Below are 16749 nucleotides of genomic sequence, written 5' to 3'. Positions count from 1 at the left end.
TTTTATGTCAGTCCTTGAATAGTGGGCAGGTACCAGAGGATTGGAAGTTAGCTAATATAACTGCTCTTTTCAAGGGAGGTGATAAAAATTGTTCCAGTAATTATACACCCATTAGTCTTACATTTGTTGTGGGGGAATTTTGAAAAGTCTGATAAAATATGCTTTACAAAGTTATTTAACAAAGTTTAGAATTTTATTGGATAGTCAGCATTGTTTCACTGAGGGAAAATCTTGCCTAACAAATCTCTTGACATTCTTTGAAAAGGTTACTACTTATGTAGATGAGGGTATGGGTGTAGATATGGTGTATCTGGATTTTCCGGAATCATTTGACAAGGTGCCACATAAAAGACTTCTAAAAAATTTGCTCTATAGGTGTGGGGGATAAGTTAGCAAATTGTATATAGAAGTAGCTTGTTGGAAGAAAGCAGAGGGTTATTATAAATGGAGTTTAGTCAAACTGGATGAATCCCAACAGTGGGGTACCTCAGCGCTCAGTCTTTGGACCTTTGGTCTTTTTTGATTTACATCAATGACATAGATGAAGGAATGGTCAATAAATTATTTAAATTTGAGGATGATATTAAGGTCTTGGGTGTTACTAGCTGTGAAGAGGATGCTGCTTATTTACAAAAGTTGGGCAAATAAATGGCAAATAGGTTTTAATTACAATAAATGCAAGATAATGCATGTGGGTTATCATAATTTGAATTATAAGTATATTTGGATGGGAATAACATTAACAGTGTTATGAAAGAAAGGGATCTTGGTGTAATAGTTGGCCAGTCTTTAAAGTCATCCAAACAGTGTGATGTTGCTAGTGTTTCTCTCTTCTTGTTTCTTTTCTTTTTCCTCCAACAACTGCTGTAATCTCTCTTCTTGTTTCATTTCGTTTTCCTCCAACAACTGCTGTAATCTCTCTTCTTGTTTATTTTGCTGTTGGAGCTGCCACTGTTGCAGGTTTTCTTGCAACTGCTGTTGTCTCTCTTTTTGTTTCTTTTCTTTTTCCTCCAACAACTGCTGTAATCTCTCTTCTTGTTTCTTTTGCAATTCTTGTATTGCTACCATCAAATCTGCTAAGCTGTAGTTTTATTTGCTGCTTCTCGTTTCCATCTTCTTTTTTTTTGTCCCCCTCTCTGACACCAACTTGTTACGTCTCTGGTCGTTAGTTAATTTTCCGTATAATGTATTTCTGATGAAACTTTAGTGACACAAGTCCTTTCTTAAATGAAACTAGTTTATTCTTTCTTAATACAACTTTGCAATTCACTTAATTTCCACTGTCATGCTATAAGTTAAACAAATGCTATAATTCACAACGAAAGACTCATGCACTCTACCCAACTGTCCGTCTTTATCTCTGTCTGCAATTCAGCTACATTTCATTGTTGCCGTCACATCTTGGTCGTTTTATATACAAGAATACCGCATATCTAGTAAACACTCGAGGCTTCAGGAAGGGACATGAATGTTCTAGAAGCTCATGATGTGTTACCAGCGTCAGGTGACTTCCGCTGTCGTAACAATACTTTAGTTCATATGTCATGTATGTGAAACAGATGTGTGACATGAAATAAAAATATATGTATCTTCCAAACTACAAACATGTATTATATGAATATATGTAACACAGAGTTGCTTATATGTCCTGTTGACAGAATTAGAATTTTGTGTGACACAAAACTCTTAAATTTTACAAAATATAAAACCAATATGTCAAAATAAAGGCTTTTACATGCTATATGAAGAAAGCAAAGGTTGGGCTACCAGAAAAATGTTTTTTTCAGGTTTCAAAGGCTCCTCAGAGGGCCTATACACATGGAAAAAAAATAAGGATGCCAAAGTAGCCAAGTTCATTCTGCAAATATATTGTAACTGTAAAACAACTTTCACAATACATATATGTTTCTTAGCCATCACTTGTAGGCAAGCTTTCCATCTCATGGACATTTCCTTTAGTCCTACTCAGAAAAGAAACAATTAAATCCCCTTTTTTGTCATTTAATTAACATCCTTGATATGCTCTAAAGCATACTTTCTGTATTTATTTCTTTTCAACTTTAAAAATAACTTTATTGTACCAACTTTTTGTGTGCAAATATCAGTGAAATGTTCTCTCATTATGGTGTCTTGTTCTCTACTGCCTTCTCATGGGCAGTATCAGTACAACTGCTACATATTGTTCATCAAATTTTACATGCCAAATGACAATATAATGGTATCTGTTACAATAACATTTCTACAATGTTATTACAACTAAAAACTTGACCTGTTTGCATTTCATCTTAGAAGTTGTACATTAAATGTTTGTTACATTATGTTTTTAATATCTTAATTTAGATATTTTGTATTTGTTGCTAGAGGGAGTTTCACCATAAAACAATGATAATGTGCCACATCAAAAAATGTCTTGACTGTTATGTTTGACTTGACACCTTAAATTTTTGGGAGATTAGGGTTTGTTTTGTTTTGAATTTTGCACAAAGATTCACAAGGGCTATCTGCACTAGCCATCCCTAATTTAGCAGTGAAAGACTAGAGGGAAGGCAGCTAGTCATCATCACCAACTGTCAACTCTTGGGCTACTCTTTTACCAATGAATAATGGGATTGACTATTACATTATAATGCCCCCATGGCTGAAAGGGAGAGCATATTTGGTGGGACAGGGATTCAAACCCATGATCCTTAGAGAGCAAGAGCATGGCCATGCTGGGCTCAGGAGAAGTAGTTTATTAGTCAGAGTTAATCAGTAAGCCAGTCAGTCAGTGAGTGATTAGTTAGTATCCGTTAACATGATACTGATCAATTATGAGTGCATTAGTCAGCCAGTTTTGAGTTGTGATACAAGAGGAAGTTTAAATAAGTGATTGTTTAGTTTTATTTGTTAATTAGGGCTATCAATGAATATTGCTTGTAAAACTTAAGTATAACAGTCGATGAATTAAATCCACCGAACAATAGAAATCATTAACACAATAGTAACCATTTATTAATATTGTTTGTTATTTAACGTGGAAGCAATATGGCAGAAAAATTAAATAGTTTTTGCATTTTCAAAAACATCATTTCTGGTATGAAATTTACTGGATGTAAGATTGCAAGTTTCATTAATATAACTGACAATAAAAAGTTAATGACTGAAGGAAAAACTTTGTGAAAAACTGCACACAAATAGTCTAAAAACTGTACAGAAATATTTTGCTTGCAAAAGATAATTGAAACAGCGGATGAAATTAACGTAAAAACAAATTTATTTTCATAACACTCAGACTTATTAATGTTCATGTAATTTAATGTAAACTAATCAATGAATTATACTGTTGCCATTCAAATTTGTATCATTTTAACATTTCTGTTAGTGACATTTAGGCACTACCTGAAGAAAGGTATACATTCAAAACATTGTGAAAATAAATTTTCCTCAACTGGCTTTTATCCCCCATTATTTTTAACAAATACAATATTTCTATACAATAAAATGTTAATACTGAATGTTAAATTTTGACATGACAACAGTACATCTTTTTAAAATTTATACAATTACCTTTCCTATTTTAAAATTTAACAATTAAATAACAAAGGAAATAAAACAATACAGTTTTCAACATCTTGTAGCCAAACTAAAACAATTTTCATTGACATGTCAGTAGATTTTTACATGTGCACCATCTGTGACTCTCAGTACATCTAACCAATATTTTTATTTCAGTCCATGTTCGCTGCAACATATTTGCAACTGCAGTAGTGATGGCATCCATTATTCTGTTCTTTAGCTGTGTGATGTTTGCTATAGGTGTGTGATACACAATATCCTTAACATACCCCCATACTTCTTTCCTGTACTGGCATCCATCAATTGTTCTAGTCTTTCGCTGTGTGATGTTTGCTGTAGGTGTGTGATACACAATATCCTTAACATACCCCCATACTTCTTTCCTGTACTGGCATCTGTAATTACACTGCACCAAACTCACTTACTTGGTCTTTGCAAGCCAAATGATGCATTGAGTCATTTCTTACATGGTTGCCATTTTAAATGATAACACTACTCACTGGAGTAAAAATACATAACAATAAAAAACTGTTTGAGTTTGGCTACAGGATGTTGAAAACTGCATGGTTGAATTTCCTTAGTTATTTAATTATTAAATTTCAAAAGAGGGAAGATATTTTTGGACCACTCTGAATTTATAAAGTTAAAATTATTCTTTATAGTTCAAAAGTGAACATAAAAAGAATTGTGCTTAAAGCTTAAAATTATTTCACTATTTTTTTGTGAAAAATGATATACAGTCAGTAATGAAAGTGCTGTTACAAAAATTTACACTTTTAGTTAACTGAAAAATAGATAAAAATTTATTAATTATACAGGATCAAAGAAGATCATTTTTATGCTTAAATGATTAGACAGTTTTAGTTAGAAGAATATTCATTTAATTGATACTAATTACTTAATAATATTTGTGATATGATAAGATTACTTTTTAGCTTAATGTTTTTCCTTATAACCTCAGTGTAAAACATATTTCTGTGATGGTTGTTTTACTGCAATATAGTTTACAAACAGTAAATTTTTCTGTTTACTTTTATAAAGCAGTATTGTGTATAAATTTTCTCACAAGGATAGATGTAAGACTAAACAGCTTTGTTAGTTTGAAGTTATGCACAAAGCTACACAATGGGCTATCTGTGCTCTGCCCACTACGGGTATCGAAACCCGGTTTCTAGCATTGTAAGTCCGCAGACATACCGCTGTGCCACTGGGGGGCAACTAAACAGCAGGAAATCAATTTCAAATGTGATGCAGAAATAAAAACAAAAACAGAGCAGGAACATCACTAAGTGAATAATAGTTTTCCAGCACAATAATTTTAATTGAGGGCAATTTTCAGTCAACATGTAGGTATAAGTTTCTTTAATTCTGAGTTCTATCTCTCTCAATCAGGGTTGTAGATGTGATATTAAAATATTTCAAGCCAACAAGTGATTGACATGAAGAGACAATAAAGGTTCTCCAACATTGTCACGTTTATACTCTTAAGTTTGGTGTGCTCATTAACATCAGCCATGTGGAAGCACTGCTGTCAGTGTAAATGACTGTGCTGGCAAGCTATTATTAAATGTGTTGCACTACATAATCTTTGAAGCTAAGGAACACAACAACAAAGACATAATCTATAATATATTGTCACTGCTCTCCTACATAATTTCTTTAATAAGTGAACAATAAACTTTGATCTTCATTAACACCAATATCTTAAAATTTTTCTTTAATAGTCACTTCTCTGCCATACAAGTAAATCATAAATCTAGCTTACAGTACATGTTCATAACAACCCCTGCTTTTACTCCCCTAACTATACAGTAAAGTTTACTTCATATTAACTTAAATACCCAATTATTCTTCATTACTAAACAAGAATTAGTATCATCCAACATTCTTGTGTAAGTCTATAGTCATATGTACTTTACTTTATTGACTTTTTAAAAAATTTAATTAGTTAATTTACTATTATAAAAAACATCTTGCTTGACCTAATTAAACAATCACTAGGGTTTGGAGCTCTGTTCTTGTATAAAATGCAAAAAGATAAAAGACTTGTATTAATTTTCAAGTATATTCAAAGTATTTCTTTTTTTTTTTCTTTTGCAAAAGTTATTACATGTCGATTCATTAAAGAATCCAAATGTTATGGTTATCCTCTAAGCTTTTTCTAATGGGATATTGAAAATAAAAAAGGTATTTTTAAAGAATTAAGATTTGACATGTGATAATGGTTCTTCACTATGAGGTAAAGAATGTTTGTACTGTTTGGCACCATATAAACGATCTTTATAGGTATTAAAGCAAATATATGGTGTCAAGATACTTTGCAAAATCAAGGATATTCCTCAGATAGAAAAAATATAACAGTACTTCTTCAGTATACTTAGGTCAATTTAATATTCCAAAATTGTCAAACATATTTTACAAGTGAATTCATATAATTAAAAAAATATGCACTTTTAGTTTTTCAGCACTCATAAAGTGGTCCTGTTATTTATTTATAAAATAAGTTGGCCAGCATAGGTCTTTCACAGCAACTCATTATCTATCAATGGGCGAGATGGCGCTCTGCATTACTACAGCATACACAAGTAACTTGTACAGCAAAAAAACAAACCATGTATTTATTGCTTACATATTAATATACAGGTTTCATCAATTACATGCAAGTTTGCTACATTTGTACATCCAAGAGGAATGTAGCCAGCCATTGTTAGTATAAAAAAAAGGCAAGATATTTATTTTTATTAATGAAACATTGATAATACATAACAGTTGTTAGTATTATCTGGGCATAGTTGTTTTACAAGAAGCTCAAGGAGTCAAATTAGAAAGTAGCAAATTGGGATAAGATTTTGACTTTCTTAGAATGTACAAACAATTTGGCATAACCAATCATAAAATATTTATATTTCTAGAAAGTTTCTGCTTTACTTTAATGCCAAGCACTATAATTTCTGGCTCAGATGAGCATATTAGTGAAATCTATAGGTAAACATTAATTGAATCAATAGCATTATCTTATGGATGCTTTGTGAAATACTGTGATAAACAAAACCATGTAGAAAGGTAACCTCCATTAAGACTACCATTCCTTGATAATTATGTTAAGTTTGTTTGTTTGCCTTTTTTCTTTAGAACAAGGCCACATTGGGCTATCTGCTGTGTCCACCAAGGGGAATCAAGCCTGAGGTTTTAACATTCTATGTCCATAAGTTTACCGCCGTCCCACCGTGGGACAATTATGTTAAGAACTTTGACCCTTTTAAATCAACTACCACAAAACAAGGTTTATATATACGAAAAGCACTAAAACCTCAAACAACATTACAAATTTACACAATGGAATCAGTTATGAGATTATTCCAAACAAGTATCTTGGTTTAATTGGAAGAGTTACTTAGAAGGTCATAGAGTGATGTCATTTATCACAAAGATGCTCAAAAAATAAATTTACATGATAAATGATTCAGTTCAAGAGTCCTACACATGCTACTTACATTTTAATAAAATTTATATTTTAGTTGCTATCCAAACAGATTAATACAGTACATTTTAAGAAATAGCAGTTAACAAACTAGCTCACAGACATGGCTGTAAACTTTCAAATTAATCAAAAACAATAATATTTTCATATTAAAGGACAGAGTAGTTCATTAAACATTTTTCTCTGTCTTAAACAGCTATCATATATCCTCCAGCCTCTTACTGCTCTGGTTTCTTCTTCCATATTTAGGGTAAACTTCATTTCTTATTTCCACTAGTCGAAATGCTCTTAATGGTATAGCAATGATTTCAGTAAGATTTTTCAGTATATCCAGTAAGGGGGTGAGGATGTTTAAAATAAGTGTTGAAGAATTCCAAAGAAAAATGCCTATTGGATATAGAATACTATTAAAAAATACAGCCAATACAGGTTTCAGCAACAGGTCTCCAAGGCGATGAAGAGCACCAACCAGTAGTCTCTGAAGAAGACAGATACAAAATCCCAGTAATTCCAGGAGCAAGGCAATGATGAAATCTAAAGGAATTTGTATTGCTGTAAACAACTCTCCCCAGAACTGATGTCCAACAGATTGTGACCTAATAAGCAAGTTTTTTTTAATTTATAAAATGAATGTTATTCAACAGACAAAGAAAATATGTACTCACTTTATACCCACAATGCTTTAGCTTTACACAGTTAATATTTGAAATTTTCTTCTTCTCTTTTGACAAAAAGACATTTCAAAATTAATTTTGATCATCCAATATTCCAAAAAACCATAAATACATTCTCAATTTCAGCTGATATTAATCTTATCCTTAAAATGACATTCATTTAATACTGCATCATTCCATTAAATGTTTCAAATGAATCATTTTTAAAATACATTTTAATATATAGTTTTGTAAAATAATGTCCCAGTAAAACAACAACAGTACACTACAGCCCCTCTTCATATGTCTATTAACTGTAAAGATTCACCATGCTTCTCTTATTTAATTACCTTGCTAATATGTAACAAAATAAACAGTAGTCCAATTTGTAAAGATTACAAAAATGATCAAATTAATTTCACAAGATACAATGGTTAATTTCAATCTCAACCTCTCCAATAACGTACTAAATATTGAAACACTACAGGCATTCCTTCAGCAACTCAAACATGACAAACCCTGAAAAAACATACAAAACTGAAAACTCTCATAACGACAAAACTCATAAACTTGTATATCAAAAGGCAAAAATGTTATTAACAGTGAGGGGACCCAACTAACAAAACACTACATTCTAATCTTTATAACTAGAAATGTAAGAAAAGTACACTTAATTAGCTATACTGCATGATTGCCAGGTTGTATTTTGGTTTCACTTTAACTAAATAGCTTGCTCTGATTGGAAGTTAATATTAATTAACACAACAAATTTCCAATAAGTTTATTTTTGTTTATTGTTAAGCACAAAGCTACAAAATCAGCTATCTGTGCTATACCCACCATGAGTATTGAAACTCATTTTTTTTAGCAGTGTGAGCCCTCAGATTTACCGCTGGGGGTACTTTCAATAAGAGAAAAAATACTAACAACAAGGTCTCTATATATATATATATATATATATATATATACATACACGTGTGTGTGTGTGTTATTATGGCTTAACCCTATCACCAGTATTCACTAACCTCTACATAGAGCATTTTGAAAATAATTCCCTCAAAACAACTCAAAAATACAGAATTGGGCTCACGTATCTTGAAAACATTTTCATAAAATCTCACATTCTATAGACAATATTTCAGATTTTATGAACTAAGTGACATCGAACTATACAACGTAACAGGAAATCAGAGAAGGATAACAACCTTCTCTTTCTAAATGAGATGGTCATCAAGACAGCAGCAAATTAGGGTAGACAATAACTGGTAATTAATGACTGAAGAATTTTATAATTAATTAATAAATACCTTGGGTGAACTTACTTATTAACCTTACTAATTGTTACAAAATAGGTTATACAAACTTACCGATCAGCTAATGTGGCAAGTTGAATTTCAACATCTTGTTCCACACTGTAGCAACTTGGATTTCCATGATCAAAGAAATATTTAATTCTACACAGAAAAATGTAATCTGAATTATCAAGTGTTTAATACATAGATAAATGTATTTTCTTTGAGGGGGGTTAAAGAAAAGTTAATCAATAAATTGAATAGCCAACTATTCTTACACTCTTCTTTTGTGGATGTAAAACCTTTACTAGTTGATTTGAATCAAAATATTTAAACTTTTAAAGACCAAATGAACCATGAAATATTGACAGAGAACCAAACAATTTTATTAGTTTATCTAGATAAAAAAAAGAGATTAAAACATAGAATTGGCACTTTCTTCAATAAAATGTACTTTCCAAATGAAGAATTGTTATATTTTTTCAGGAGACTTTTCATAGAAAAAAAATAGCAAGACTTCGTATAGGTCTAAAAAGGAAACAAATTCAAGAAGGTATATTTAGGTTAATATTGATTGTTTTGATCAAGATACCCAAGTAAGCTACATAACCTTATATATGATTACAATGATTTCTGTGTAACCCTTTACTAAAAACAAAATGTTTACTTAATTTTATCTAGACTGAAGAATATGCTAGAAAAAACATTTATTCACTGTTCTTTTCTACAGTAATGTTAGTTAGATAACAATAATAGCAATGTTCTCTATAAAGAATATTAAATTGCTGTCTTTTTCTATTCACTGTAATTCCTTTGTTCTGCATTGTCATGCCAAGGAAACTTCAACAAATCATCTGAAAGCTGATTGGATTTACTTTTTCAATTACATTATGTACAATTAACATAATGCAACATATCCACAAAATGTGAATAAAAGTTCTTGCAGATATGAGTATCATAATTAATTTCAGTCACTGCTTTTCCATCTATAATTTCAGACCATTAACCAAATTATTTCTGTTTCTGCCAAGTGTTCCTCTTCAGTTCCTCATTTCTGAGAACCTTTGTATTTCATCAGTATTTCTGTAACTTAGTTGAAGTATGTTACATTGTGAGACAGTGAATTTCACTTTTATTTTATGATTATGTTTACCATTCATTTATTATTCCTTCTGTTATTTAGTTCAATAATGATTTATTTGTTGCACTCACCTTCTAGCTAAAGCATGTTGATTTTGAGCAAGTATTTATGTATTACAAAACTGACACCAGCTTTCCCTAGCAGTGATGTAAAGATATTACATTGTAAAAGATTATGTAGATTATGGTAATAGTTAGTCACATGAAATGGTCTAATCACACAGTAAAAAGTCTTTCTTGATTTTAAAAAGGAGTTAATTAACGATATAGTTAGAAAGAATTGTTGCTAATTATTGCTTGATATTGTTATTGATCTTGAGAGGTGGTTTAATATTTTCTTCCTAATTTCTTTATTCATTCAAATTAATAACATTTAGATTTATGTTCTACTGTTTATTAATGTGTGTATCAAGTTCTGGCCACACATGAGTTTCCTAACTGTTCTTTTTTTGTAAGTGATAAGATTTGTAATTTAGTTGTTTTAAAGTTTAGATTTCTGTTGTTATATTTAATGAATTGTTTTTATTTGACCCTGGTTGTAGTGGCATTTTGTTTTAGTCCATTACAGCATTACTGAAGAAGAAATGAAATGAGTTAGAACAAGGAAGAATTGCAAAGCATTAAATATTTTCATATCAATGTTAATAATTAAACTGTTACAACAAAAACCTTAAAAAATGCCTTCCTTGGTAGCATAATACTAAATTAGATAACAAATCTAAGAATATTTAGAAATTTTTATAGCAATATTCTATAAACATGTAACAAAGTTTGCAAAGCAGTAATGTTGAAAATATTATTCCCTTGGAGTATCATATTAAGGTAGAAACACAAATGTTATTTACAGCATTACACTGACTGGTGTAGAAGTTTTGCAATGTTTTTTGTGCATGAAAAGTATCTTGTATTCTTCTTAAGTCTTGAGATTTAACACCTAACTTCACATGTAAAGAAAAAACATGTAAAGGAATTAAATATAGGAATGGCTAACATCAATCCTATAGAAGTAATGCAAACAAGATAGTAGGGATGGCATTTGCATCATCCCTACAAAATAGCACAGGCACACAGTGTAGTAGAATATTAACAGACAAAAATAGGATAAATCAAACTCAATTGTGAATGGATAGTTATATATATTGCAATATGTTAATTCTTGCCTAACCAATTACTACTAGTTATTAATAATACTTATAAAAGTAGATACTCCATTTGAAACTATGTCAGAAAGAAGAAGAAAGAAGAACAAGAAATTCAAACTTTTTGCAATGATATTCTCAGAACTTGTGACTCAGTGTTTATGTAGATATTGTTATAGAAGAAAACACTGTATAGTATTGTGAAGTTCTGTTGACTTATTAAGGAGATATCTAATATACCATTTCATTGAACAATCTGAACCATCTTTATATAGGCAGTGCTACTGCTTGCCTGATATGTTTTAAATTAACCAAACATTTAATTTATCTTCAGAGTTGTGCTGTAATATTAGGCTTGTCCAAGGATGTATGGCAATATAACGGATGTATTGCTGTGTATGACAGATAACAAATGTTACTTAGAAAGGAATTAAAATGAATATATTAAATAAGAAGAGACTATTAACTACATGATAATTACTTCCTTTATGTATTTTCAAAAACAAATTGAATTCTGTTTCTCCCAGTGTGTCTTTACACATCTGGACATGAAAGACAATAACCTCTTACAATGGAATATTTTAGGTATTTTGGAATTTTCTTTAATTTGATTAGAAAATAACAATTAACAAAATAAATCTTATCAACAGTTTATCCACCAAAAGCAATGATCACTATCTAACATTGTCACTAGATGCTTCTGATGAGCTTGTGGACATTCATCTGATACAGATAATTCCATTCCTTTCATTTCTCCAATTTCTCCTTTTCTCCAATTTTGTGGAGAATTATGCGATGGACAGGAAAGGACAAATAAACATACTGGTAGGAGTTTTATCATTTAGGAATTGAGCAGGCTACTCTATATGGATAACAGTTTTCCTAAAGAGGATCTCTTCTACAACCAAAGTGAGATGTAGTGAGGGTAATGGCACTCATAAGGACAAAATCATCACCAAAGGTGCTGGTATATGACTTGATACATACTCAAGACTTCATCTCTGTACCTCAAAATTTACAAATAAATATGCTTGGGCACATGGAAGTCAGTTTTACCATAGAAACTGATGCTGCTCAAGACCATAACAGACCCTTCACCATATAGTTGAGCTATTAATGTTGCAATAGCACTGCTCAGATTTTCTCCACTGTCTGGCAGACATGTTGAGAAGTTAAAATAAAATCTGGACTCATCCAAGAGCACTGGCATTTAGTTTTGAAGTGTTCAATCCAAACTGTCTTGACCTGAATCTCAACAATCTTACTTTTGCCCCTGGGAAAATAGGATCCTAACACACTTAGGGTATGTTTAGATATCTATGCCTTCAATGCACAACATACCTTATTTTATCAAAAGATTCTCTACTTATATCAAGATAGATCCTTCCTGTCTAAGACATGGGCTGCAAGAGAGGTAACCACTATTTCTCCCCTATCGCGTTACTTGCCATGAATGACCCAGATTTGTATTCAGAGGAATATTTTTTATGTGCACTCAGTTTGTTGTTATGTTGCACACATCAGATCATTAAAGGGGTCTCATGAAAGGTTGTTTATACCTCATGATGAATCTTGTTCCAACATTTACAACTGGCTGTAGCAGTTGACCCATTTTGTTTCCCATGATGTACCTGATTACCTTAAGGTGAATTTTGAGTTTCATTTCATCAAAATTGACATTTTTTGGCATCCTAGTCACAGTACTCATTTGAGAACATTCTGCAGGCTGGTATCTGCATAGTTTAGAACATCGTTTTCATCACAGCCCTGTCCCTCCAGCTTCAGGAATCTGGTTAAGACCTGTAGTGTTAACACAACCCAGGTGGAATCCCTAACAGAAAATTTCAATTACCATCCTTTAAAATAAAATAACATTCACAGTCTCTCTACTGACATAAGATTCCTTGTATGGGTGGATTTGTCCAGTCACGATTCTCATATGCTTCCTTTTACCTCTGCATTGTTCTAGATATTATTCCACCCTCTGTGTTGATACTCTACAAAAGGGTTATGCCCTTTGCAAAGTGGAAAAAGGATGTTATCAGAGGTGGATACCTTTTCCAACCTCCATGTGCATGTACTTGTATGACATTTAACATTCTGAGACAATAAAGATGTGATGACTGTTCTTCAACTGATGTCTCATAACTCCAATTGGAATGGAGAATAGTGTACAGTTGCTTTTCACATTATTTTGCTTCTTTACATGATGTTCCCATTGCACTATCCCTGAATTATTCAACCCATCTTCAGAACCTCCTGGCTCTTTTTTTTTTATGTTTCCTAGGTACCTAGGTACCACATAAGTAAATCCACTCTGTGCTTAATTAATGATCTTTTCCAATGAGAATTTTCCATTAACAGGTAAAGGTGCTTTGACTCCAGTTATCTGTCTAGCAACTATATGTGACTACACCTGTAAATGTGCATAACAATCCATGTATGTCCATGCTGCCTGACCTCCACTTTATATTTAATGTAAAGGGCATCTAGGGTGAAGAATGCTTTTCCTTCTAGGTGACCACAATTATGGTCCAGCCATCTTAGAGACTGGCTTGTTCCACTCTTTCCAGACAAATCCAGAACAATGCGTATCACTTTGGTTCTGGATTCTGCATAATCACAACACTTAATGTTGTGGTATAGATATATTACCTTTTCTGTCCAACTGGTGAACTGTTTGTCGTTTATTATGAAACTCTCTACTCCCCTCTTCTATAAATAATGTGGGTAATCTGAATTACAGTATTTCAGAGATAAATCCACCTGTTTTAAATTTTACATTTTTAGAATTAAAATTAATTTCAAACAGGTACTTACAACTGAGATATGTTCCCACCCACTTCCACACAATTGGGAGGAATGTGTTATGAGATCGTGAAAGCAAACTAAGAACTCTAATAATATAAATTATAGAGTTAGAAATTTAATTTTTTATTGTTTTATTCAAAGAATTCTGGTAAAATATAAAAATATACATCAAAATAAGGTTCTAAATCTGAATATTTTTAATTGTTTTATTTTGTAGGTGATTTGAGGGAAATGATCAGGTAGAAATTTAATAATTTCATTTTTCCTCATAAAACACATGTTGGAAAAGCTTAAAAAGTATTTTTTAAATATGAATTCATGGTATATGTCAATGTATAACTTTTCTATACTTTAAATTTTAAACAAAAGTTTAATGATTTGCAGTATGATAAAAAACAAAATATTGCTTACTTTCGTTTAGGGCTATAAGAGTCTTCTTCCTCTGTGTACACTGGTACTTGCCATTGCTTGTTGTTGTCAACCTTCTTTTCTACAGAAAATGGGGTATTCTGTTCTGATATGTTAACGGTAACATGACTTTCTTCAGCTGCTTTAATATGTTGGTTATCATTAATTGAAGGTGCATATAGTTTCTTATTTAGAAGCTGGCTCCATGAAGGTCCATCTTTCTTGTGGCTTACTCTTTCTACAGAAATAATAAATGCTTTATTATATAACACAATAATTGATCATATATAAATCAGCAAGAGAATATATATATATAATATTTACACTACTCTATCAGTTCTTTTCTATTCTTACTCTTCTGCTATTATTGGTGAAGCTATCTGTTAAGTCCTAAACAATTAAGGAAACAAGAAATTCTCTTACTTTATGAACAATCATAATATGATTGAACTCAATTTTAACTTCTCTGAACTGAATTCCAAAAAAATGTGAGCATTTAATGTGGAGACTGAATTTACATGATCTGTTTGAGGTACTTTCACTTAATAAAATACATGATTAAAATATAAAGAGTATTGTAGACCTACATATTGTATTAAACTTTCAATTAAGTCTTATACTCTCAATAAATTATAATTACTTCCTTCATTGTTTTGTCAATTTCATCTTTATTATGCAATAATTGCAATAACTGAAAATGCTTGAATTAAATAAAAATAATATGATGAAATTCGCATTACTAGAAAGAGCATTCAATTTACTATGACTTTTATGTAAAGAATTTTTCACTCTGACATGTAAAAAAATTAAAAATTTCAATCTAAATAAGGTTTATTTGTAAATTTCATAGTCATGACACAACAGTAATGTCAAAAACTGAATTAAACTAAAAATACCTGTAACTGATGAAGAGTTAAGAAATAGTGACTATTATTTGTTGTTTTTTCTTGCAGGATTTCAAGGATGATTTTGAAACTGCCATGCCTTTCTAGGCTCCCACTCCCTTTTGTTATGGATATATTGTAAAGTATTAATTTCTTAAACAATTAGATATTTAACTTAAAAACGCATTGCTAATAAACCATGCATAATCTAAGAAAGACAGCTAAATGTATAATACTCCAATTTACTGACATTTCAAGCTATCTTTGATGCATGTATATTCTTAATATACAGCATATAACAACGAATGCCAGCCTATAATTATCAAAATTAACAATACTTTACACACTATTTTAAATATTTTATATGACTACATCATGAATATAAACATTTTATACTACATATTCATAAGTATAAAAGATTTAAAGAAATTTAAGTTTTCAGTAATGAGATTTGAAATTTATGTTGAGTGGGAAGAATTAGTCAGAATAGCATTTAAACAAATTGGTAAAAACATTAATACCAATCAAACAATTCTACATGTAAATAACCAAAATAGAGATACTTAACCTGGCCAAAGAATTTAGAAAAATGTATAAAAAATTAAAATATAATCATCTGTACAGCACACTAAAATTGTATGCTATCATAACAAATTACAACATACAAAAGGATTTAAACATGTATGTTTAGTAAATATTTTGCTTTATCAATTTTTGGTAATTCCTATTATCTGAAATGTCAATTTTTTCCACTAGGCTTATTATTGATTGTATTTTGCTTATGTAAGTTTAGTTATCAAAAATGTTGAGAATCTTGCACATTTTTATATAGTAAAAATTTGTAATTTCAATCATTTTCAAGCTTTGGGCAATTGAAGACATTAAAACCATTTCACTTGTTGTCATCCAATGTGGCTCATTGAAAAGTGTATTTAACAAGTGTCAGACTTGCAAGAAATGTATCAGTTTTAAAATATAACATATTTTAATTGTGAATTCTGTAACTAATGTATTTATAAAGAAGTCATTTGTTTGTTTGTTATGGATTTCATGCAAAGCTACACGAGGGCAATCTGTGCTAGCCATCCCTAACTTAGCAGTGTAAGAGGGAAGACAGCTAGTCATCACCACCCACCGCCAACTCTTGGGCTACTCTTTTACCAACGAATAGAGGGATTGACCGTCACTTATAATGCCCCCATGGCTGAAAGGGCGAGCATGTTTGGTGTGACGGGGATTCGAACCCGCGACCTGCAGACTGTGAGTCGAGTACCCTAACCACCTGGCCATGCCGGGCCAATATAAAGAAGTCACTGCATAAAAAGAAACAAATTATGATAAAAAACATCTATAAAAATATTATATAAATTTTCTACATAAAAAATT

General features: G+C 31.2%; 1 protein-coding gene across 1 annotated transcript in view; it reads right to left on the bottom strand.

The window, feature by feature from the left end:
- Positions 1-5927: 5927 nt before the first annotated feature.
- Positions 5928-16749, bottom strand: part of LOC106456861 — a 46869-nt gene continuing 36047 nt past the window's right edge. Inside the window, exons 7-9 of the mRNA XM_013916233.2 lie at positions 14483-14717; positions 9057-9143; positions 5928-7632 (exon numbers count right to left, since the gene is read on the bottom strand). Coding sequence (XP_013771687.1) covers positions 7236-7632; positions 9057-9143; positions 14483-14717 — 719 coding nt within the window. The 3' untranslated portion in view covers positions 5928-7235. The remainder of the gene's footprint in view (positions 7633-9056; positions 9144-14482; positions 14718-16749) is intronic.

Source organism: Limulus polyphemus, unplaced genomic scaffold (assembly GCF_000517525.1).
Source record: "Limulus polyphemus unplaced genomic scaffold, Limulus_polyphemus-2.1.2 Scaffold266, whole genome shotgun sequence".
NCBI classification, from domain to species: Eukaryota; Metazoa; Arthropoda; class Merostomata; order Xiphosura; family Limulidae; genus Limulus; species Limulus polyphemus.
This window is presented reverse-complemented; position numbering and strand designations above follow the sequence as displayed.